Source organism: Haliaeetus albicilla, chromosome 3 (assembly GCF_947461875.1).
Source record: "Haliaeetus albicilla chromosome 3, bHalAlb1.1, whole genome shotgun sequence".
In the NCBI taxonomy this organism is placed as follows: Eukaryota; Metazoa; Chordata; class Aves; order Accipitriformes; family Accipitridae; genus Haliaeetus; species Haliaeetus albicilla.
The window spans coordinates 41,059,890-41,082,527 of record NC_091485.1 but is presented as its reverse complement, the minus strand read 5'-3'; the positions used below and the strand labels follow the sequence as shown (position 1 = coordinate 41,082,527).

At 37.6% G+C, this 22,638-nt stretch overlaps 1 protein-coding gene across 6 annotated transcripts in view; it reads left to right on the top strand.

Annotated features, from left to right (window-relative positions):
* Nucleotides 1–22,638, top strand: part of NCOA2 (nuclear receptor coactivator 2) — a 198,918-nt gene that overhangs the window by 104,085 nt on the left and 72,195 nt on the right. For all 6 annotated transcript variants that reach the window (XM_069779502.1, XM_069779504.1, XM_069779506.1 and 3 more), the window contains 2 exons: nt 13,046–13,147; nt 14,048–14,220. In XM_069779502.1, the coding sequence (XP_069635603.1) occupies nt 13,065–13,147; nt 14,048–14,220 (256 nt within the window). In that variant the 5' untranslated portion in view covers nt 13,046–13,064. The remainder of the gene's footprint in view (nt 1–13,045; nt 13,148–14,047; nt 14,221–22,638) is intronic.

Below are 22,638 nucleotides of genomic sequence, written 5' to 3'. Positions count from 1 at the left end.
TTACTGCCTGCATTCCTCCTTAGCTTTTCTTACTCGCTTACGTTCAGCTGTGGCAGGCCTAGAAGGATGCCTGAATTGGACTAAAAATTATTATTAGCAAGTAATGCTTTAGTCTCTGAAGGTGAGGGGTAAGATTTGAAAGCCTGTGTCTTTCAGAAGTGAGCTACTCTCAATACCTGGGAGACTGTGGCTGACCCTGCGGGTAGTTTCTCTGATAGCTGGAGTTGTACAGTGAGAGATTGGGAAGGGCTGTCTGGGATGTGAGGATACAGAGTGTAAGGAAGACCGCAGGAATTTGATGAAAATCCTAAATGAAGAATCAAACCAAAAGTTTATGGTAAATGCACTTAATTTGCAGTGTGTGTTGTACCTGAATCTCCTCTTTGCTGTTCCCATTTAATTTTCTCCTATGCACGCTGTCCCTAAACAAACTTCATCAAGATTCTGTAGTGCTCTGATTTTCCATTCCTGATAGCATAGGCTGTTGTGATTGAGCAACCATCTAACACAAGATTCTCATGAATAAACTTCTGTTAGAACTGCATGGTAATAAAATTATTTTTGTTGCTTTTCCTGAAGTTTTTCCAGGTGTTCAGTCCAACTAGTTTTAAATGTGTGTTATTTTTTACTTTGAGGCAGTGTATTGCAGGCTTCTGGTCAACTCCTTCTCTGAATGTAGTGGGTGTTTCTTCCCCTCTTTAGTAATTATATTTCATTATATTCCAAAATTAAAAATACTTGGAATATATGCTAATTCATTCTTAGCACTTGTGGTTCTTCTTTACCGTAAATGGTTTCATTATTAACACAAATTAATTTCAGGTTATTTTTACAAAGAGAATAAAATGGCTGGTAATGAACATTCAGCTTTAATAGTAGACTAACCTTGTTTTCCTTGGGCTGCAGGATACAAGCATAGTTGTGTCAGACCCATGGAGTGATTTATGTCCTACAAAAGAGAGAAATAACAGTTTGACATCTTCCTCTAGTAGACTAGGAGGAAAATCCAAGCTTCAGTGAAGTCAGTGATAAAATGCTGATTTATTTCAATTGAGTCATAGCATCCCCTTAGAACTCTTCATTTTTTTTTCCAGAGTGTCATTTCTGCTAAGGGAGCTGTGGTAAAGCTTATAAGGTGTTGCCTGTAAGTGTTGTGGAGGCCAAAGGTATATATGGATTTAAGAAGGAATTAGGCACAACTGAAGACAGGTTCAGAGGGAGGAGGAGGGACAGCAACACCACAGCTAAGCTTGAACCGCTGATTGTCAGAGACAGAGAGAGGAGACACCGGGGGAAAGGATCATTCTGCAGCTGCCTTGTACGTTTTACTGAGGCATCTGCTATTAACTTCCGTGACAGACTAGTCGCTAACTAAATGTCTCTTTCATTTGACTTATACAGCTATTCCTATGTATGTTTTATTTGGTGATAGTCTGTATTCATATATAAGTGTGTGTGTATATATATGTATACACACACTTGTGGGTACAAAGCTTGTGTCCACAAGGTTTTATTCCTTGGCAGTTGACTAACTAAGGCAACAAGATTTTTGAGTTGTGTTTTCCTTTTAAATGCTTTAAAATGACAATTAAACTTTCATCTTCTTTTGTTATTGCTGGTTGCGGTATTTTACTAAAGCAAATAGAATGAAGACCGACATGAAATCTGAAGTCATTAGTAATTGTTATTTGTGTTCATTGATCAGTTTTTAAACTCATGGGTGTATTAAGAATGTATTTGATTAGGGTGTACAGGCTACTATGGACATTTAATTTTTATCGAGTTAATCGTACATCGTAAGTGTTTGCAAGACACTTGTGGGTGGCTTTAGCATAATTTATTCTATTAGTTTTGATTTTTGTGCTTAGTAACAATGTGCGTAGTTAGTACTCTCAGTGGCTTTGCCAGGAGTTTGGCATACATCTAACATACATCTGTATTAAGTACAAAACTGTAATTCTGCATATTGGGAGATGATACAAGTATAATCTTTTATGCGTATAGCTGTACTGTCTCAAAAACCATGTATTAAATTGGTTGTTCTTCCAACTTTAATAAGAAAAGAGTAATAATTTTTTTTTACTTCCCAGCTCTTACACTGCTGCTCCAGTACAAATGGATGATACTGGCATGGGTACCAGTATCAGCAGGAAGCACCCGCTGAGGGGAACTACCTGTTCATGCAAACACGGGATAGGGGCCAAACTCCCTCTGGTCTCTCCCATAGCATCCAGGACCATGTCCTTGTCACCAGAGCACCATCTGGGACCAGGGCTGAGGCAAACCACCTTAGGCTGAGGAAGGACACCGAGTTTTCTAGGGGAGATGCTCTAAATGCATTTCAGAGGCAGAGAGGATGGGTAAGCCAGGCACTGTACTGAAGAAGATGACTTGGGTATACAATTTCAAGAAGTGATGCAGGGTTCTGAATCCTGTGTGGGCACCAGCCACATCCCTGACTGACAGAGGACGTCAACGTGAAGTCGAATTCACCTCATAGCCAGCTGTTAACATTACTATGACTGTCTGTGGCCATTTGTGGAGCTGAGTACTAGCATTTATTTAACTTGAACGTAGGTCTGTTGTTAACTTCCAACCTTCTGGAACAAAGCAGCTTGACTTCTTGATTCTTAAATTGAAACTGTATTGTTATACACTGTTAACTTATATGCATGCTTATGAGAGCATCTCAATGTTTTAGAAGGAAGTGTGGAGTATATAGGTGTTACTTGTAGGTAGGTATGTGTGGAGTATGTTATTCGTTCGCCATCATAACAATGTCAAAATGTGTAGAAATGCTTTAGGTAATGTTTAGGTACACTTCTTGCAAATCAGAGTTTTAATGCAGTGCTTGGCATTTGAAAGAATGGCCTGAAGTTTCAACATGCTTCCTAGTAATGGGTGGTTTGGTAGAAGAGAAAAATAAACCCTCTTAGTGCGGCAGCTACGTGTAAATCAATAACATGAGTTCAATTTTTGATTAGGCACCAGAGAAGAACAGAGGTGGGCTTTCAGAACTGCCACAAAAATTTCAGTAAGGTCATGTGTTTTCAATAACAGTATCTACTCTGGGACTGAAGGAACATTATTTTGACAACCAGGTTAGAGCTATGAAAGGTGGCATGCAACATAAGCATTTCTTGCTGAGACTTCAGTGCAAGCTTGGGTTGCACATCACGTTGTACCTGAGAGTGTAGAGGTGCTACATTGTACCTGAGCATGTAAAGATGCTACGTTGATACTGGTGACCAGGAGGACCAACACCTCTCTAGCTGTGTGAAGTCATTGAAACTGAGATTGATAAGTGATGGAACTCTAATTCAGATATGATAGGTTTGATATTTCTGTGTATAGGTTCAATAAGTCTATGGGTTACTTACTGTATACAACTGATGCAGAAACACAGTGCTGTTCTCTCTGGCTTGCCCTCGGCTTTTTACTTTTTACCCTTTTGGAACCCAGTTTCCTGAGCTTTTTATTAATGGAATATGTTTTATCTAAAGTAAACAGACTGGTATTTGACAGGCAGTTAACTGTCAGGAGTTAAGTCCTAATGTAGGCATGCCCACACCACAGAGATGCTTAACTGCCCTTGTCTTTTGTGATCTGTCATATTTTTCTCACTGCTAAGATAGGCATCTTGAAAATCACACTGAACTGTATAAGCTTACTGGTATTGTAAGTAATGTATACATTTGTATCAGTTACATTTATGAGGTTAGAAAATGTTCCCGGATTTGAGTTTTTCCATGGTGCCTTACACTTGTGAGAGCAGTTGTTTCACTCTTCCCCTCTCTCTGGTCTGGTTTTCCCCTTGCTCTTTGGTGGTTTCTGGGGGGTGAAAGTTGGTGTGGGAATTTCAGTGGACAAGTAACAGTTTTGAAACTGAGATTGGCAGAGAGGACTCAGTAGGAGTTAAAATATGCTTAGCTCACTGTTCCAGAAGTATCATCAACTGGAAATGAAAGCTATTTAAATACAGAATTTCCTATAATAATATCCTTTTCTATGTTGTTAGATTTGCTTCATTTGTCAGCTATGTTATTCACAAAGTTTTACTTTCGATCACAGTAGATTTGAAATACTAGGCTTCTGAATCAGTCTCATAAGTAAAGTTGTTAATAATTGTGAACTATAAGAAAAATTCTAGATTAAATAAACATGGGAATTTGGACTCCTCCTTTTCTAGTGAAAATGCTTGCAGGCTTAATATTTTCTGCAGCCATGGTTTGATACTTATCAAATGCAACCTAGAAGGTTAAATGGTTTTTGAATGACTTTTGTTTTCTTTTTTCTTTTTTTTTTTTGAACTTAGCTACCCATGACAAACAAAAGGATGCAAGAGTGACTGGCATAGATAAAACTAATGTTCTGGCATTGTATTTTGTTTTATAATCTGGTGTTTTAAGGGGAGCTTTAGTGGTATTAAGCTACATTTCTTTTGTCCTTGAGTATTAAGTATCAGAAACAATTCTTGATAACAAGAGAGAGGTAGAATCCCAAACCTGAAATTACAATAGAGTCTTGAACAATTTTTTGCAGTAGTACCACCTGCCTCCTCTTTGATGATGTTTTGGTGAAAACAGACCTTTTCCTCTTTAAAACTGGAAATGGAGCAGACCTCATGTATGTTATATAAAAAATTGGTACTTTCTTCCTCTGATATTTTTTCCTCTGTTGTCTTATTAAAGCCTAGTCTTGCTATTCCTGGGCATATTAGAGGTAGCTGACGTAGGCTAATCCGTAAGCAGCTGAGTGAGTGGCTCTGTTAAGAGCCTTAGCCTATGGGAATACAGAAGGTAGGAGCCATCTTACAGTGCTGGAGTCAGCCTGGAGGGGTTTTTGCAAAGACTCAAGCAGAACCAGGGGTTCCTCAAACCTGTGGTTTTGAGTAGCTGAGAAAAACCTCTTTCTCCTTCAAGATTTAGGTGGATTTTAAAGAAAGTCCTATTAAATACCAGTCTGTAACACTCAACATTAATGTTAGCCATTTATTTGATTGTTACAGCATGTGTTAAAGAGCTGCTGCTGCCCATTTGCAGCCTAATGTGTTTATTAGACAGTCTTCCCAGTGGCATCTTGAAGTGTCTTTCAGGTAAAAAATTCATGAGCATTATTGGCTTTCAGGCTGCAAATGGAATATGTCTTCTTCTTACTGTCTAATACACCACTCTTAAAGCCATTACCCAGGAGTGAGGGAAAAGATACTGTTGAGGAAGGAGCCTTTGGCTTAAACATTTGTTTATAGTCTGTTACGGCTTTTTGTAGACTGAGCAAAAATGTGAGTAGTAGGTGTTGGAGCCAGTTTTTTGTTCTTTCATACACAGGCTCAATGGCATTTGCTAGTAAATTATGTTCCTTTTCTTAATTATAGTTTGTGGAGTTCAAGAATACAGTAGAATTTAGTAAATATTACCATAAATCTTGTTTTAATGGTACCTCTAACAGGCTGTCTTTCAAATGAAATTGTATCTTCGAAGTAACAAGTGTTATTTTCAGATGGAAAAGGCTGCAGGTGCCCATCAGATTTTAGTACAAATCCTTTAAAGGTGACTAGAGTTTTTCAGCTGGCTGCTACCACCTTCCTTATAGAAACTCTGTTTTCTGTTTTTGCTTTATACTGTGTGACTGTTGTAGGGTGGCAAAAATTTTAGGCAGTTTCATCTATAGTGAAAGTGGTAGTGCTGTTTCAGGAAAAAAGCATACCCTTGAATAAATTAATTTGTATTTTTAATGTGAGGTTACCATCACCAGCCAAGGTGTTGGACACCTTGCTTATTTTGGCAGACTGGCATTGGTTGGTTTGGGGTATATCCCAATTCTAGGTGTCAGTGATGAAAGATGGGTATAGTAAATTGGTTGTAGAACATGTGGCTTTTGTATACTGGGCATGCAGGAGGGTGGTTTAATGTATCTTTAACTTTCTTTTCTGTCAAACCTTTTAGTGGTGGATCTCTTGCTTTAATTTAATTTTACCAGACAATACAGTCTTTTTTCCCCGCTCCTTTTATTTCCCTTGATTTTTACCTGTATTTTTTTACTCTTTTCCAAACCCTTATCCATGTCTCCCTGGATTTGTCGAAATACCCATGCAAGAGAAAGCTTGCACGTGAGGAGGCTGAGCTTTTCCTAGCGCAGTGTGGTGTGTGGGGCGGGCAGGCTCAATTAGCTGATTAGGATTCTGATGGGTGCTACAATGAATAGTACTGGGAGTCAAAGCAACCCTTCCTCCTGAACTGCTGTGGCTCACCAGTAAAGGGTTGGCCTTAGGCTCCAGTGACTCCACTCTCTGATCTAGCATCTTATCCTGCCTCTGACAGCGATTTCCTTTGGGGCGAGGGAAAGTGGCTAGCAAATGTTGCCTTCTTCAAAAAGGTTGAAGATTGCAGTATGTATCAATATTAGATATTTTCTGATTCAGAAAGGGAGCCAGTGAAAAAAGAGTTCATAAGCAGGAAAAAATGTGAAGAATCAGAAGTTGCATGTGACTTCCAACTTTCCTCTGGCTTCTACCAGAATTAATGCTATACGGAGTACATCAGTAATTTTGAAACCAAGACTGAAAGCTTCTAGTCATGAGAACTTCACAGGAAAAAAGTATGAATTATAATGGATGTATGTTTGAGTTTATAATTAACCACAGGAATATGAGCTGGTTGTATTTTTAAATTGGGCTGTTAGAGAAAATTTTTGCCAAACTTTTCACTGTCTTGTAATATTTTGGGTCAGTAAACAGTATTTTTGTTGTTTTGTTACTCAATAAGACAGTGACTTTAAATCACTTCTGTATTTATCAGTTGTATGTACACTAAATGCATGTATTGGTGTGCTGGAAGGGTGGTAGTATAGTCCTGCTACCTGATTGTCCGCTATATGGTAGTTTACCTTTTGTTTGCTACTTTTCAGACTGAAACAGCAGCTTTGAAGGTGTAATCCTCATTTATTCTTTAACTGCATTTGTTAGGCTTATAATAAATCTGACAGTTTAACGGGCCTTGTTTGGAAGATGGCCTGCCCTGATAAGAGATAAAATGCACATTATCTTCTTCTACATTGAGTCTGGATGATTAACTGGATTCACTGATGCTGAGGATCAGTGCTGGAAGGTTTAGTCTGCATACCATGTTCCTTCACAGCATTTGAGGAATGGAGCTGATGTTACAAATTCATGCAACTGATTTGTGCTAGATTTTTTTCTGTCTCCTCCTTCACAGGGCCTCCGATTTTCTTTTTCTCTCTCGTGTGTTTTATTTTGGGGTTTACATTGTTTTATTTTTTTTCCCTTTGAAAGATGAGTGTCCTGTAAAAATATGTTTACTATTGCTTGCTTTATAATTAGGTTAAGTCTCTCTGTGTACTCTTAACTTAGAGCGGTTGCTGGTAGAGGATGTGAAGGAGGATGTGCTGTCACGATGAGAGCAGAAACTATTGTTTTATTACTGATAATGAGAAAAAAAGAATTTAAGCCTCTCTCAGGCTCTGTCGTTTCAGTCTCCCAACATCTGGTAGAAACTGGTTAGGTCTCAGTGACTGTAATTACTAACATACACTGTCCAAGAATTTATTAATTTAATTTTTCAGTGTTTGTGATTTACATTTAACAATTGGAAAAATTAGGCAGTGATTTTGCCTATTAGGATTTTGGATGCTTAGGCCTGTGGTAGCGAAACAGAGAGAGCAGGAAAATACACTTATGGTGTTAAATGTAAATACAAAGAAAGTATTTACTTACCTGAGATGCCCTGTTGGTACAGGTCATCTGTTGGACCCTAAAATTAGTTCTTTAGGTATTCTTAGTAATAGTAATTCTGCTTCCCTAATTATCTCCTTCCTTGTATGAAAATGCTGCGGTGAGTGAATTTATCTTTCCATTGCTCCGTTGCTCCTCATTGATGCCCAGTGGAATTGAAGCTTGAGGGGCATCTGAGTCAGCATTAAAAGTTCGGCTCTTAGTTACTGTTGTAGGGTTTTTTTGTAGGACAAACAGAAAAAATCTTAACATATATTGAGAAGAAAAATCTGCTACCACCACTGAAGGCAAAATACTAATCCCACAGTGGGATATTATGTTTGTATTTTGGAGTGCAGTACAGCTCCCAAACAATTACACAATAAAAAAGGGAGTGCCTGGTCCTGCATGACAGTTCATTCTGGAAGACATGCATTCAAATTCAGCTTTGTAAGACATTTTCTTTCAAATAAAAATTGGTTTAGTTCAGCATCTGACATACCATTATTTTTTTCATTAACAAACATATGTCTCCATCTCTCTCTCCTCAATGCAATGATTACTGCTGGTTTTGTTTTTACTAATTCTCAGTTTGGTTAATCCTTGTCCTATTCTATACCACGCTAAATAAGTCTTACCCACTTTTTCTTGATTTTTGTTTCAGAAGACATATGGTAGAGCTGATACTACATTTCCATTTCTTCTAAAGCACTAAATGAACTGAACTGAACTGTTCAATTTCTTTATCTTTCTTCTTTCTGGAAATTCCTGCAGAGATGTATAAAAAGATCAGAGGAGCAGGAAGAATGCTGCTTTCTAATCCAAGGTAGTTCCCTATAGGAGAGGTTTATTGGAGTAAAACTTTGAGTCTCTGACTTGTCATTCTACTTGCAGTGGCTTCAGTTTTGAATTGTCATGTTTCCTGGAAAAATTCAGACTTCAAAGTTAGGAGTTTTATTTTCTGGTCTGAGAAACTATCTACATGGTTCAGGAGCCTAAGAATATTTAGTACAACTTTAAAAGTTCCTAAATTATCTTGTTAAAAATACTAATTTATTTAATGTTATGAATTTTTGTGTATTATAAAGCTATTAGTATTAATGAATAACCAAGAAACTTTGAGATGGATAAATTAATGTGTATGGAGGCAGTTAGGGCAGAACCTAAAAAGTGCTTTATGCAGTTTAGCTGCTCCTGACCCACAAATGTTTGTTTGCATGTCTAAAATTCACCTATCAATTCAATCTAAATTAATGAGGTTTCCCCCTTCTCACTTGAAAGTTTCCTAGGTGCCTGCTTTTCGGTACTGCATGTGCCCAGAAGTACTTTCTTCCAAAAAAATGTGATTTTAGTTCCTTGCTTATGTCACATTAAATTTGTAGATGTACCTAGACCCTGCAGAGATCTTCATCTAGTAGTATGCATAGACCCTGAATGTGAATTAGCTCATGGAAAAAAATTTGAAATGGCTTTCTTTTTAAAAGACATGAGGAAACTGGGAGGGTACTCAGCTCTTTGATTTGACTTGTTAGAGTCATTGCTGAGAAATGGGAGATAGAGGTTTGCTACCCTCCTCAGCCTAAGGGATTCAAACCTCAATCCATTGTGTCTTAAGGCAGTGTTTGAACTACTTACCTGTGAGTTTAGTGGTATGGGCTACACACCTAAAGATTCCTGCTGCACTGGAAGAGTTAATTAACTTTGCCCTCTTTGCTTCATAAATGTCCAGTTTTGGCAAGCAGATAGCCTACCACCTAGGACGCTGTCCTGTGTGATGAAAAATACAGGCTTGAAACCCCTCTGCTAAGAGGGAACTAAATCTCCATCGCCCGGTTTCTGGCTGGTTTAGTTGGTATGTAGTGTTATGGAAGAGCAGGACAGCAGATTATCTGTCCACAGCTTCTAAAAGGTGATTCATGCTCATTTCTTCTAACTCAGGAGAGGATTTTAGTTTCTGAATCCCAAGAGAATAGCAGAACTTTACCTATCCCAATCAGCCCCTAAATCCCTAGGGAGATAGGGTTTGAGGGCACATCCTTTTGATTTTAGTACTGTGTACTAGATATTGCTGAGTGACTTTCATTTTGGCCTGTGAGACTTTTTTGGATTGTCTTAATATGATCTGTCTAACTCTCCACTTTCCAAGGCACCTAACTCTGGATTTTGCACTCTGCTCTGGAGCACAGGCACCAACAACACAGGAGCTGCAGAGCCGATACAGATCTTTGAGGTATAGAAAGTGATTTTTAATGAAGACATAGGGGAGAGCAGAAAGCGAACATGGTAGTAGGTGGTAGATTTCCAGAAAAACTTTATGATGAGTAAAAAGAAATGGGTAACTCATTCTAAGAAAAGACTGATAAATGCTGCTGAGAGAAAGACGTAATGGCTTGAAAGTGCAAACAAAAATAAATAAATAAATAAATAAACTGTTTGTTTAGAACCTTTGCTGTGTTTAATAAGGAGAAAAGAAGGTGCTAGTTTCCTAAGAATGATACAACTTATGTTCCCTTAAATGCAGAAGGATGAAGTTTAGTTGTTTATGGTGGGAGGTTAGTTTTAATGTGTCCTCCGAAGGCTGATACTGTAGACCTAGTGAAGTTCCTACAGAATAGCATCAGAGTGAATGCCAGAAGGATTGAGCTATGCATTGGTGGGGCTACTGGTGAAACTTTGGTTCCTGCAGAAATAAACTTCCCTTTGAAGTAAGTCTGACAGGGTAGGTAGAATAACTGTCAATAACTGTTCCTATTTGCTTTCTTAGGGAGGAAGGGAGAGTGGAGGGGGGGTGTTCCCCCTAAATGCTTACCTCTGACTTTAATTCTTACTGCTCCAAACCTGAATGTTTGACAGGTTTTTGTGAATTGTCGTGCTTGCTTTTCTGAAGAAAAATAGTTAACAGGTTTATATTTCTCAGGTATTACTTGGGAAGCATGAGAAATGAAGGAATTCCCCAGCCTAGGTTTTCTTCTGAACTTCAGGTCACCATCTGAGTCTGGCTTGGAGATCAGATGATCTCGGGAATGTACAGCTTTCATCATGCTGATGATTTTTTCTCACCCTGGTCAGTGAAAAATTTAGTCATTGGAACAGAGCCCCAAGGACAGTTCCAGCTCTCCACTGACAGAGATGTGGAACTGTGGTCTCCTCACCAATTCTCTTTAATTATTGTCACAGTTTTCTTAATAGTATCTTGCTCCTTCATTGGAGCTCTACTTGTGGTACTTATGAAACTGTGTATTTTCAAGAAAGTGCTTAGTTCCTAACAAATCAGACGAGTGTATATTTCTACTTTTGTACTTAGATAAATTAGGATGTGAATGACTGCTGGGGCTAGAAATCAGTGAAGCTCTGTAGTTGTTAAGGAACAGCCAGTGTCACAGACCACACTGGAGACTGCGGCAGATGTTTCATGCTCTGCAGTAAGGCTGGCGTTGGTGTGGAGCTCTGAATGCCCTGACTGGGGTCACTGAGAGTTTTCCAGCAAGTACAGAATGATAGAGTTTGTGATGGTACATCTTCCCTTTGAGAGCTCAGCTCTGCTCCGCTGCAGAACCAGGGCCTTCTTGCTCTTCTTACAGTGGGTTGTTCTCCAAATGTTGGCAGTGTGTATGTGCATGTAGATATACATATGCATGTATAGACTCAATAGAGAAAAAGATAAATCCAGACATTTTTCACATAGAATCTGATACCATCCATGTCAAAGACCAGCTGGGAGCTATATGTTTCAGGCATGATCCAGTCTTTTTCATGAAACTTGACCAGTATCTAGAAAAAGGAAGATGACTCTGCTTTTTCCGCAAACTGGTTAAAAAGTATTTTCAGTACAAAGAAAGGATTTTTTTATTCCTCTCTGTGTTTTTTTTTTTTTAATTTAGAAAAATGTTAGATGGTGTTCAGTTCTGAATCTGAGATGGCTCTGAGTCTTCGTCTGCTTGCTCAAGTTTCAATAAGTAGCCTTTCTCAGTATCCCTGCAGAACTGCTTGGATCTTAGTCTCCAGGCGGTTTCTGTCAGTATCCTCATTCAGCCAGTTCATTGGGAAAACTAAGATTTCCAGTGTGAACATCCCATTTCCAACACATACTCTGGCTGCTAGATTTTATAAAGTGTTGAAAAAGAAAAGGAGGAGGGGACTGCGGTTTTAACCCATAGCAGTTGTCTCATTAAGTTCAGTGCATGGCTGACTGGGCCAGCAGAGGGAAGGGAACTGGTAGGGCAGAAATGAAGGGCTTGAGGGAGGTGGTGAACCCCCTTGTTTTGACACCAATTTTCCATTTTATGCTGGTCTGAAGTGATCATAGAATTATGGGCTCCAGCTCTTATTTTAACATGGTATGAATCACCTCCTGGAGACACTCGCCTCCTTCATGGCCCTCGTGTTTATTTTTCTGCTAATCCCAAACAATACAGGAGCTCTCTGAAATGTCTGGCAGCATCTCTCTGCCATCATCCTTACAAAACTGGCAGCAACTAGGCAGATGGTGAGCTAGGACTGCCCTGTCTTGCGTGAGCTTTTTGATCATTTACATCATCTCCCTATGCCCTTTGTAATAGTGATTTCTGCCTCCAGAATATTGGTACCTACTGAGGAGTATGTAATCTGGGGCAGGTGAGTTTCAGGTGCCCCTACAGTGCACAGGACAACAGACGGCCAGGAGCGAGGCAGGATTTCCACAGGCGGTTTATTGCACAAATTATAATAAGCTTGTGTTGTTTTAACACATGATAGCTTGACAAGTTATTTTCCTTATGAGGTAGATTTTATGTACAAAATATTTATCAGTTCCTCAGTGATCTCTAGTGTTGACAGATGTTTTGTTTCTATGATATTGTACATGTACTTGTGCAAGCATTATTTTCTAATTTTTAACTAAAGCTGCATGTGCTGCCTTTTCATGTAGCTGGGATACATGTTTCATTTCATGTATTTCAATTCTGTTGTATTTTTCTTGTTGTGTGGCACTATGGCTTTTCCTTTGTCTTTCCTCATGCAGCCTTGCAAAACTGCCATGAAAATTCAGCAACCCAGGCACAAAACGTACTTATCTGTTCTTACATAACTGGAAACAATCAAAAAGATGATAACACTTTGCTTGCCCAGCACAGATTTTCTTCTGAAGGAGATTTGTGTAGCATTTTGTGGCTTCATAAACACAGTGGTTTTATTGGTACTTTTCAAACAAACTCTATTTCAAATTATAGATTTGCCGAGTAAAAACTGAGTTGGGCATGGAATGAGAAACTTGGAAATATGAACACGGAACTCATGACTTTTCCACCATAACCCTTTCTTGCACTTTCTCCATTTTAGTTGCTGATATGTGTTCAAGATGAGTGGGATGGGAGAAAATACCTCTGACCCATCCAGAGCAGAGTCAAGAAAGCGCAAGGATCCCGACCAGCTTGGACCCAGGTGAGACCATTTATATCTGAAGACACTGAAAGAAAAAGACTTAAAAAAAAAAAAAAAGTTACACGTGCACTTACTTTTCAGTTAGAAAATGACAAACTTGCCATTCTTGCAAAGAGAAGTCAGTACCAAACTACTCTGATGCAGTAATTCTGTGTTGTTGTGGGTTTGGGATGGGGGGAGGGGGCTATTGTCTTTTATTATTATTTGTTTGTTTGTTTTGAATCCAGTGTAGTGCCAAAATACAGAATTTTGGTGACAATATAGGAACTGTGTAAAAATCTTTTTTGGCTAATCATTGCAAGGAGTCTTCGGTCACTCATTCTGGCAATCTAAGATTTTTTTTACCACCTCTTTTGTACATCATAATCAGGGACTTGAAAAATATTTTTCAGTTTTATAGCAGTTGTATTACCAACACAAATTTTAAAGCATAACCACTCATTCACCATTTTTTTCTTACGACTGCCTGTTGTAACTTCACAAGGAGGCAGGGAGTATGGATTGTTTGGTTTAACTTTTTAAGCTGTTTTATTTTATCATACACTGTCTCTATATGATACTTCTTGGATTCTCAATGCCAGGTGGAGGGGTACTTGTAAATGTTCAAATCCCCCCCCGCCCCAGTCAATCTTCTGTTTTGAATTTCAAATCCCAAACCTCTTCTGAAACAAAAAACATGACTGTTGGGAAAAAATAACTAACATCTTTTTTAATGCTCCTTTCCTTGTTCCAGAGGAAACCTTTCTGCTTGAGAAACTTGCAAGTTATATTTTTGTAGTGAGAGAAGGCAGTTCTCTCTGTTTTCGTTAAACTACTCTCAAACCATTTGAAATCATCTTTGAGCTGGCCAGAAGGCAAGCAAACTGATATTAAATACATTTTTATAAACTCCTCTTTCAGCCCTAAAAGAAGCACTGAGAAACGCAATCGTGAGCAAGAGAATAAATACATAGAAGAACTTGCAGAGCTGATTTTTGCGAATTTTAATGATATTGACAACTTTAACTTTAAACCTGACAAATGTGCAATCTTGAAAGAAACTGTGAAGCAAATTCGTCAGATAAAAGAACAAGGTAAGAAGACTAATTAATTGACTTTGAATATTTTCTGTGTTGATTTTTACTTTATTTTTGGCAAACCCGATAGTCTCTTCAGCTTTTCTTTAGCAAATTCCCAGGTTTTTCATTAATTAATAATGAAAAATGCTGTAACATCATGTGAATGGAGTGTGTTAAGTATCATATTCAGTATTTTAAAAATAAGCTTGACAGAAAATTAAGAAATTGCTGAGAGAGAGGAAAAATTGGTCAGTCTGATGTGTGCATCTAATGGAATTGAAATCAGTTGTGCTTTTACAAAAGTTAAACTAGCAGATGGCTTTGGGGGGGAAAAAAAAGACTACTTACTTACTCTTACACGGATGATGAATCCATGCAAAATAGGAATAATCTAGGACAGTGGGGTATGAAAGTATTCTGCATCCCCCCTTCTGCTTTCTTGTGTTGGTATGAATAGATATTGTGGACTAAATTATCTGCGTCCCTTAAATGATGACATCATATCCTCAACTACAATAGATTTGAAACTATTCTAATCTCTACATAGGGTCCTGTTATAAATGTAAACCAGAGAACGTGACAGTTTTCTTCCTGTTCTTTGTCTAGAAGATTAGTTTTGTATTTCTTGTCTTTTGATATATTTCCTATTTAAAGAAAAAAACCCAAATATTTTAGAAACTTTAAATTTTTGGAAGTGGGGTTTGTGGCACAGGTCTATCTGGGCAGGCATGAATAGCACTGCAGTTGTTTGGGGCAGATTCAAATTCTTAAAGTAGGTGCGTATCATTTTTCTTTTAATGTAGAAGATTTCAGTCTCTTTATAAACTGTGTTTAGAGTGATTCCTTTGGTTTTCAAACACTTTAATTAACATCTTTCACTTTTTCAGTATTCTGTGATTTCTGTGGGAAAATAATGCTTCCTTTTCCATACTGTATGTGTGAAGTTATAAAAGTGGTGATTACGTGTTGTATAATTCAGGTACAGATTTATTTCTAAAACAAGTAAGTAAGTAGATCTGCAGTTTCAGACATCAGTCTATTCAAAGCTAAATGGAAAGTGGGAAGTGTCAAATTGTGTCAACTGCCTCCAAAGTGGCTTGAATTGATTACTCTTCGGGATGTTCCTATTTTTCAGCTTGTTCTCTTCTTATTGCTATTAGGTTGCCATAATTTTTTACATGGATGTTCTGGTGAAGTTGCTGTGCCCCATATTAGGAAGTAGAACTCTTAACCAGGCACAGTGTCCATCATCATTTTGCACCTTGTTGGCTTTTGAGTTTGGGGGTTTTTTTTCCTTATTTTCTTTTCTTCTTCCTTTTCTCACTTTCGGTTTTGGATTTTTGTTTTGCTGTCACCAAGAGACACATTCTCCTTATCCTTACCTGAGAAGGGATAAGGACAAAAAAAATGTGTTTTCCTGCAAAGTGGGTGCACAGGGAAAAATCTGTTAATCCACTTGGTAATTCTCTCAGCAGCTCTAGAAAATCTCGTAAAAAATCTGGTTGTAACTAATGGCAACTTTGTCAGATCCAGGGTTTTGTTGTTCAGGACCAATATCATAAAAACAATTTTCATATTGTTATAAAATGTTCACACTCATCAGACCAGGTTGCATGTAAATTATTTAAGTCATCATGGGCCAGAATTGTACCAAAGCTGAAAGTGCACTTAATTTTCTAAGCTCATAAAGTTTTATTGCAAAAACAACTGAAAATATAATTCTAAAGACAGAGTAAAATGCTATGAATACTGTTTATTTTGACAAGTAGAAGTAGGTTTTTATTTCAACAAGTAGAAGTATTTTGCAACCCTTGAGCAATAAAGATACTAAATTACTCTTTATAATGTTGATTTGTTGCACAAGGTTCTTCAGCTGAGAACAATTAGATTGTCTGATAACTGTTTGGGTCTTTGCATAAAACTCATAGCTGGTACAGACTAGACTTTAAGCATCTCTAAGGGGCATTGCAAATCACTGAGACCTTCAAAGCTGTCCTCAGTAGCATCTCAGGATCTAGAAACAAAGATTAGAATACTTGAAATTACTACTTTAAACTAATGAAAAGTTTGATACTGATTTCTACATAGAAGCTACATCTGTTTGTTTAATAGCAAGTTTAAAAGGCTTTTCCTTTTAAGAAAAATTCAAATGACAGCATACTCTGAAATGCAACATAGTTTTGGAACAGTCATTTTATTAACAAATAGGTCTCACGTATAGTAAATATTCAAACTGCACAAACAGTACAGTACACCTGTACTTCTGTTGAGTGCCACAAAAAAACTGACCTAAGCAAAGCAAGCAGATTGAAGACCTAATGAGGCTATTACTATTGCTTTCCCATGTTTTTTAGGTAGTTTACCACCTCACATTGGGAATCCTGCACTTTATATATATTCATCATTTAAACGTATTAACTTTTAAGTTGTTCCAAATCTTTCTGATTGCTTTTCCAGTGCCAAGACGTGTTAGAAGACCTTTACGATGGTGAAACATTTGCATTATCTTAACAATACGTATTTCTAAAACAAAGTCATGAAAATAATACTATACTTACATAAAGTACCATGAGACTCAGGTTAAAAATCACATTTTCTTACAGTTAAGATGTTTCGTTGATTTTTAGTGTTACACTAAATACCTGTAGGAGGAAACTAAATGAACATCCTGAAATTGTGAGTGATTCTGCACTAACACAGACAAATTAAGATGGCTTAGCTTTTGCGCAGGGGGTCTGCTCTGCATTTCTTCAAAGACAGATTAGATTAAATTAGTGTAAACTTACTTTACAGTTTTATTATTCAGAAGTTTTAGTAAAGGGGTTGGATTTTTTGAGATGAATGCTAAAAATTCTTCACAAATTTTCTTCTTCATCTATAAATAGAATTGCAGATTAAGGTCTAATTACTTACAAAAGCGCAGTCAGTTACAAATACCTTGTAAAGCCACTGAAAGCAACAAGTTTTATAACTGCTACTGAGATTTGACAAGGCGACCTTATTCTAGGTTCTCGGAATGAAAACGAGGAAGAAAGAAATACAGATTGATATTCATTTCCCATGTCAAGCTTGCTGGGCTGGTAGCTGAAAAAGTAATAGATTTTTTGCTGTAGTAATACTATATAATTTAGTATAATGTTATCCTGATCTATTTTATATGCAAATATGTATTTGCAATACACTTATCTGTTATCTTTTTATCATTTCTCACAGTATATACTTCAAAGATTCTTTAGTTGTGGTATGTTAGAGATTCGGTTTATTACAATTTGAAAGCATGTTATAAATATATGCGTGTAACTGAATTAAAAGAATTAAAGATATTTGAAAGATGTAACCATTGCATGTAGTTTTAATCTGGGTTTTGAAACATTTTTAGTACTGGGGAAAATGAAGACAAGTTTCTTTACAAAAGCTTAATTTTCTACTGAGGACTTTTACCATATTATCTTACAGTGATTGGACAGAGATTTGTGGATGTCCAGAGGAGGTGAAAAATTGTGATTTTAGCATGAAGATGAAACAGAAGTTATATTCATGTAAATCTTAAGTGGATATTTCTACTGGGGATTTGAGACTTGTGTTTCAAGCACTTGGGAAAAAATTCATTCAGCTTTTTATTTATAGCATAAAAGTGATGTGAAATGGTGGGTTTATGGTTGTGTTACATGCTCATGAAAGTGTAAGCTCTCCTGTTATTTGCAGTCTATGTTAAGTTACTTTGAAAGAGTAATAGTCATATAAGTTGCAGATGTGTTCATAATATACACAGATGTGTACAAGCATAGTAAGTTCCGATTTGCACGTGCTTAATTAAAAAAGCTTGGTTTAGGCAAGTGTAAAGACCACTGGGGATAAATGTTCTTTTATGTGCTAGACAACCAAGAAGCTATAAAGCCATTTGATTGTACTTAAGAAATATATTTAGCAAAGTAGTGTCTGATTGATTTTAGGATCCTACCTTAATTTTAAGAAACAACTTCAGCACTTAAGACAGATTCATTTCAGTTGCATAAGTACTGCTGAAAATGTTTTCTCATAATCTGAAGACAACAAAGTTCTGAGAGCAAATAAAAGGAGTCTGGGTTCTCTTCTTCCTTAGTTTACAATCAGTTGAACTGCTTCACATCAATCTCATTTGATTTCATACCTACAGCAGTCCTTTTCCTTGAATCTTGTCATCTGCCTGACTCCTCTCATTATGTTAGCATTTTTCTTCCTCATTATTGTTTTTGGTTACTCTGTCACCCTTTAAGTGATTATTTTTCCTTCTAGGTATTAAGCAGGATATAAAAATTAAACCTTTGCCCTTAGTTTAAGGCTCTTTTTATCCATCATGCTAACCTCAGTCTCAGCAGATAAATAGCTCACATTTTAAAGCAGAGACTATTTGTTACATTTCACTGCTTGAACATCTCCTGCTTCAGGCTTTGAAACCTCCTTTTCTTCATTGTCTAGTTGTGCTTTTACCCTGTTCTCTGGGTATCAGCAATGCAGTAGGTACAGAGGATACTGAAGATCACCTTAAGCTTCTTCAGCAGTTTATCTAGCTAAGCAGTCTCCTCTGGCCCCTTCAGTAGGAATGCTGAAGAATATGTCCTGACATCAAGTACAAGACAGGGGTTTTTTTCTCAAGTTCCCCGAGTACCTCATTTTAAACCTCAGGTCTGCATCTCTTATTTTTCTCCTTCTACTTTCCATGCCTTTTTTTAGGATGGCATCCGCTTGTCTTATTTAGATTCACATACGGTGGGATATAACCTACTGTGCCAAAGTATCCTCAAATGTGATTTTCTGTCTCATTTCCATTTTCCTGCAGAGTCCTGCTTTCATGTGTCACCAGTTTCTGAAGAGGTTTTGTGTTCTGTAGATCAGCTTTTCAGTAGTACAGGGAAGGGATATCAGGGTGGTGGTTATCAGTCTAGCTTTTAATGTACAGTTTTGAGTTGTCAGATCTTGTTTTCAGAATAGCCTTACAAGACAGACCTTGGATAGAATGAATCACCATGTGAAAGCTGAACAATGTTGGGAGAAGGAAAAGTACTTGGTGAAGAGAGACATGCAAGAGCTATGGAACCTGTATGAATTTTAAAAAGAAGGCTTGTTGTTAATCCTACATATCTTCTTTTTCTGGTTTCACATTTGCTAGCAAAACCAGGTTTTACTTCCCCGTAGCAGTACTGCTTTGTCATCACAGGGTCACTCCAGCAGATAGTCTATTGTTGCCTCCAGTGCCAGTATGCAAGTAAAATCGCTTGCTAAAGGAAAACAGCATGGTCTTAAGGCTGTAATGAGGTGTTACTTTGGCTGCTGCTACTTTAAATTTTTCAGATCTGAATTTAGATTCATATTTCACAACGTATTTAAGCAACTGCCTAACTTTAAGCAGATGAGTAATCCCTGTTAAGTCGGTGGAACTACTTACAGGTTTAAAGTTATGTGCATAAATATCTTACCAAATCAGAATATTCAAGACAAGAGAGCATATGCAGACTCGGGTTTTGTTTGTTGGTTTTTGTTTTGCAAATATTTAAGTTGGTAAATTTTACTGTAATTATATTTTTTTATGTTAATCATATTTGAGATGGCAGAAGATCTAAAATTGATGGCAATTTTTGAATCTTTTTTTTGAAAGAGTTCTGCATAGCTATTATTATTTATGTGCTGCACTTTCAGCCTGATAGGATTTTAAGACTGAATTAAGTGTCAGAGGAATTTGTGCTGTGAAGTCAAGGAATTTATGCAGAACATCTACAAAAAAATCTATTACTGAATTTGCTTTGCTGTCTCCTCTCCTCTACCTACAGCTAAGAGTGATGCACTGAAAATGGCTTTGATCTTCCCCTGAACATTGTAAAGCTTTTTGGCTAAATATCCAGTTATGTTGACTTTACTACTTGCAGGCCTCCAGAGAACTACTGATTCACTGAAGAATTTAAACTGGTTTTAGGTAATGCAGACCATCAGTTTCTTTTCTGGCTCTAATGAAAAGTAGTCATTAGCCAGCAGATCCATCAAGTGGGAAATTTCCTGGGGTTTGCTTATTTTACTGGAGTTGCGTATCATGCAGAATAGTTGGCTTAGGCCTTATCTACATGTAAGTTATGGCATTTTAACTATGCTAATAGTTTTCTTTGGAAGCAGTGTTATAATTTAATTAATATGACTTATGAAAAGAATAGCTGAAGATGCCTTTATGTCATATATCTGTGTCCACACTGTGCTCAAAGTATTGAGAGAGTTGGGATTGTTCAGCCTGGAAAGGAGAAGGCTCTGGGGACACCTTATTGCAGCCTTTCTATATATAAAGGGGGCTTATAAGAAAGACAGAGAGAAACTTTTTACTGAGGCCTGTAGTGACAGGATAAGGGACAATGGTTTTAAGCTGAAAGAGGGTAGATTTAGATTGGACAAAAGGAAGAAGTTTTTTCCTATGATAGTGGTCAGACACTGGAAGAGGTTGCCCAGAGAAGCCATGGATGCCCCATCCCTGGAAGTGTTCAAGGCCAGGTTGGATGGGGCTTTAAGCAACCCGGTCTAGTGAAAGATGTCCCTGCCCATGGCGGGGAGGACGGGGACTAAATGGTCTTTAAAGCTCCCTTCCAACCAAAACCAGTCTGTGATTCTGTGATTCTCTTGCTTCAAGAAAACAGACAAAAATAATCATCAGACTGGTAATCAAAATTGTGAAACCGGTGTAAAATCTATGCACTTAGTAGGATTTAGTGGATTGTTGTTGGTTTTTGCTTCCTAATCATGGTTAAAGTCCTATCTGCTATATAGCCTTGTTTCCCAAAGTTAATGAGACTGTTTACTTATCACCCGATTAGTAGATTTAGGTCAATTTTGTTATTATTTCTTCAGACTAAGAACAATAATAGAGTGGTCCTAAGGATGTTGATGTGCAGGCTGCAGACTAACCTACGGGAAATGAGGCAGCTGTTGAAAGCCCTGGTTCCACCGTCCCTGCCCTCCTTCTGGCCATGAGTTTCCATTCCCTCCCTCACCCTGACCGTAGCATTTGTGCAGTTGTGTGGTGAGCCTAAGCAGTATTTTTTATTTGACCAGGAGGAGAGGATCTATCGCCCCAAGGGTCCTTGGTGGGGCCCCCTCCAACACAGGTCCAAGCGTGCCAGCAATGACTGAGCCATGGACTAACGCCTACAGCTGTCTTGGTGCTGTTGGGTATTGCAGGGTGTCGGGCGATGACTGTCACTTAACAAGACATGTCTCTTGTCCGTGGGCTTCAACTTTGTTGATGGTGGATGACTTCAGTTCTAGAGATAATTTGCTTGACCAGAAATCTAAGCTTTGACTCCCAAGTTGTGACTCAGTTGAAGAGAAACTAGATGTTCACTTCTAAAGTGGTCTTTTATGTGTAGAAATAGGAATTATTGGCAGGTATTACAGGAAGACTTGCTTGTTTGTTTTGCATCCTACTTGCATTTTGCTTTTCTTTGATCTTTATTTTGTTTTCTTTCATAACTTCTAAATGACGAAGAGAGAAAATAATTCAAACTCGTGGAGCATGGTTGTTTATTTTATGTTCTGTAGCTGCAAAGATGGTTGCTATCTAAGAGGTCTAGAATACCAATGTTGGGGAATGCTGTAAAGGATTTAGCTTCTTCTCCCATATTTAACATGCTTTGGGGCCTATGTCTCAAGTGTTCCCTCTTTGCAGGAATATTTTCATTAAAGTTTTGTTTTTGTTACTTTAATATTTAATGATCATAGAGTGGACTATGTACTTCTGGAAGTGTAGTAAAAATGTCTTGTATAAGAAAGATGGAGACATCTCTTCCCCGTATTTAGGATTTTGGAGTCCACCTCCTTGCAGATAGTCTATTTTCTCAGGCTGCATTTAAACTGTCACTGAGCACTTTAAACTTCAAAACTATACAGTTTTTCTTTTGCAGTTTGTCATGTAATCTCTTATGAACTGTAAACATCATAAATACATTTAGCATTTTAAATTAGGAAAAAAAACCAAACCAAAACAGAAATATAGGCTGGCATCCAACCCTCCACAATATGAACTAAGCTTTTGAGTCTAGTGTTTCTCACCAGCTGCTCTGTCTTCAGAGGTGTCTGGTCAATAAGAAATACTGAGTTTAAGTGCTAAAGAATAAATACTGAGTTTAGGTGCTAAAGAAGAATTGGGGGCTGCTGATTCAAGTCTTAAATGTTTTGTGTTTGTAGTCTCTTATTGCTGGATGGTATGCAGTGTAAAGATGCTGACTATAGAATGTCAGGGCATGCTGTGTGCTTTAGATTAGTGAATGCAACGTTACTATTCTCAGAAGCATGTAAAGCAAGTAAATGAAGAAGGAGACTTCGTGTTAACTTGACTGTCTCTGTGGAGCTTAATTTGTGGAATAGCAAATTAATTTACTCAGAGTAGTGATGATACTTCAGTCAAAATAAGATCATCCA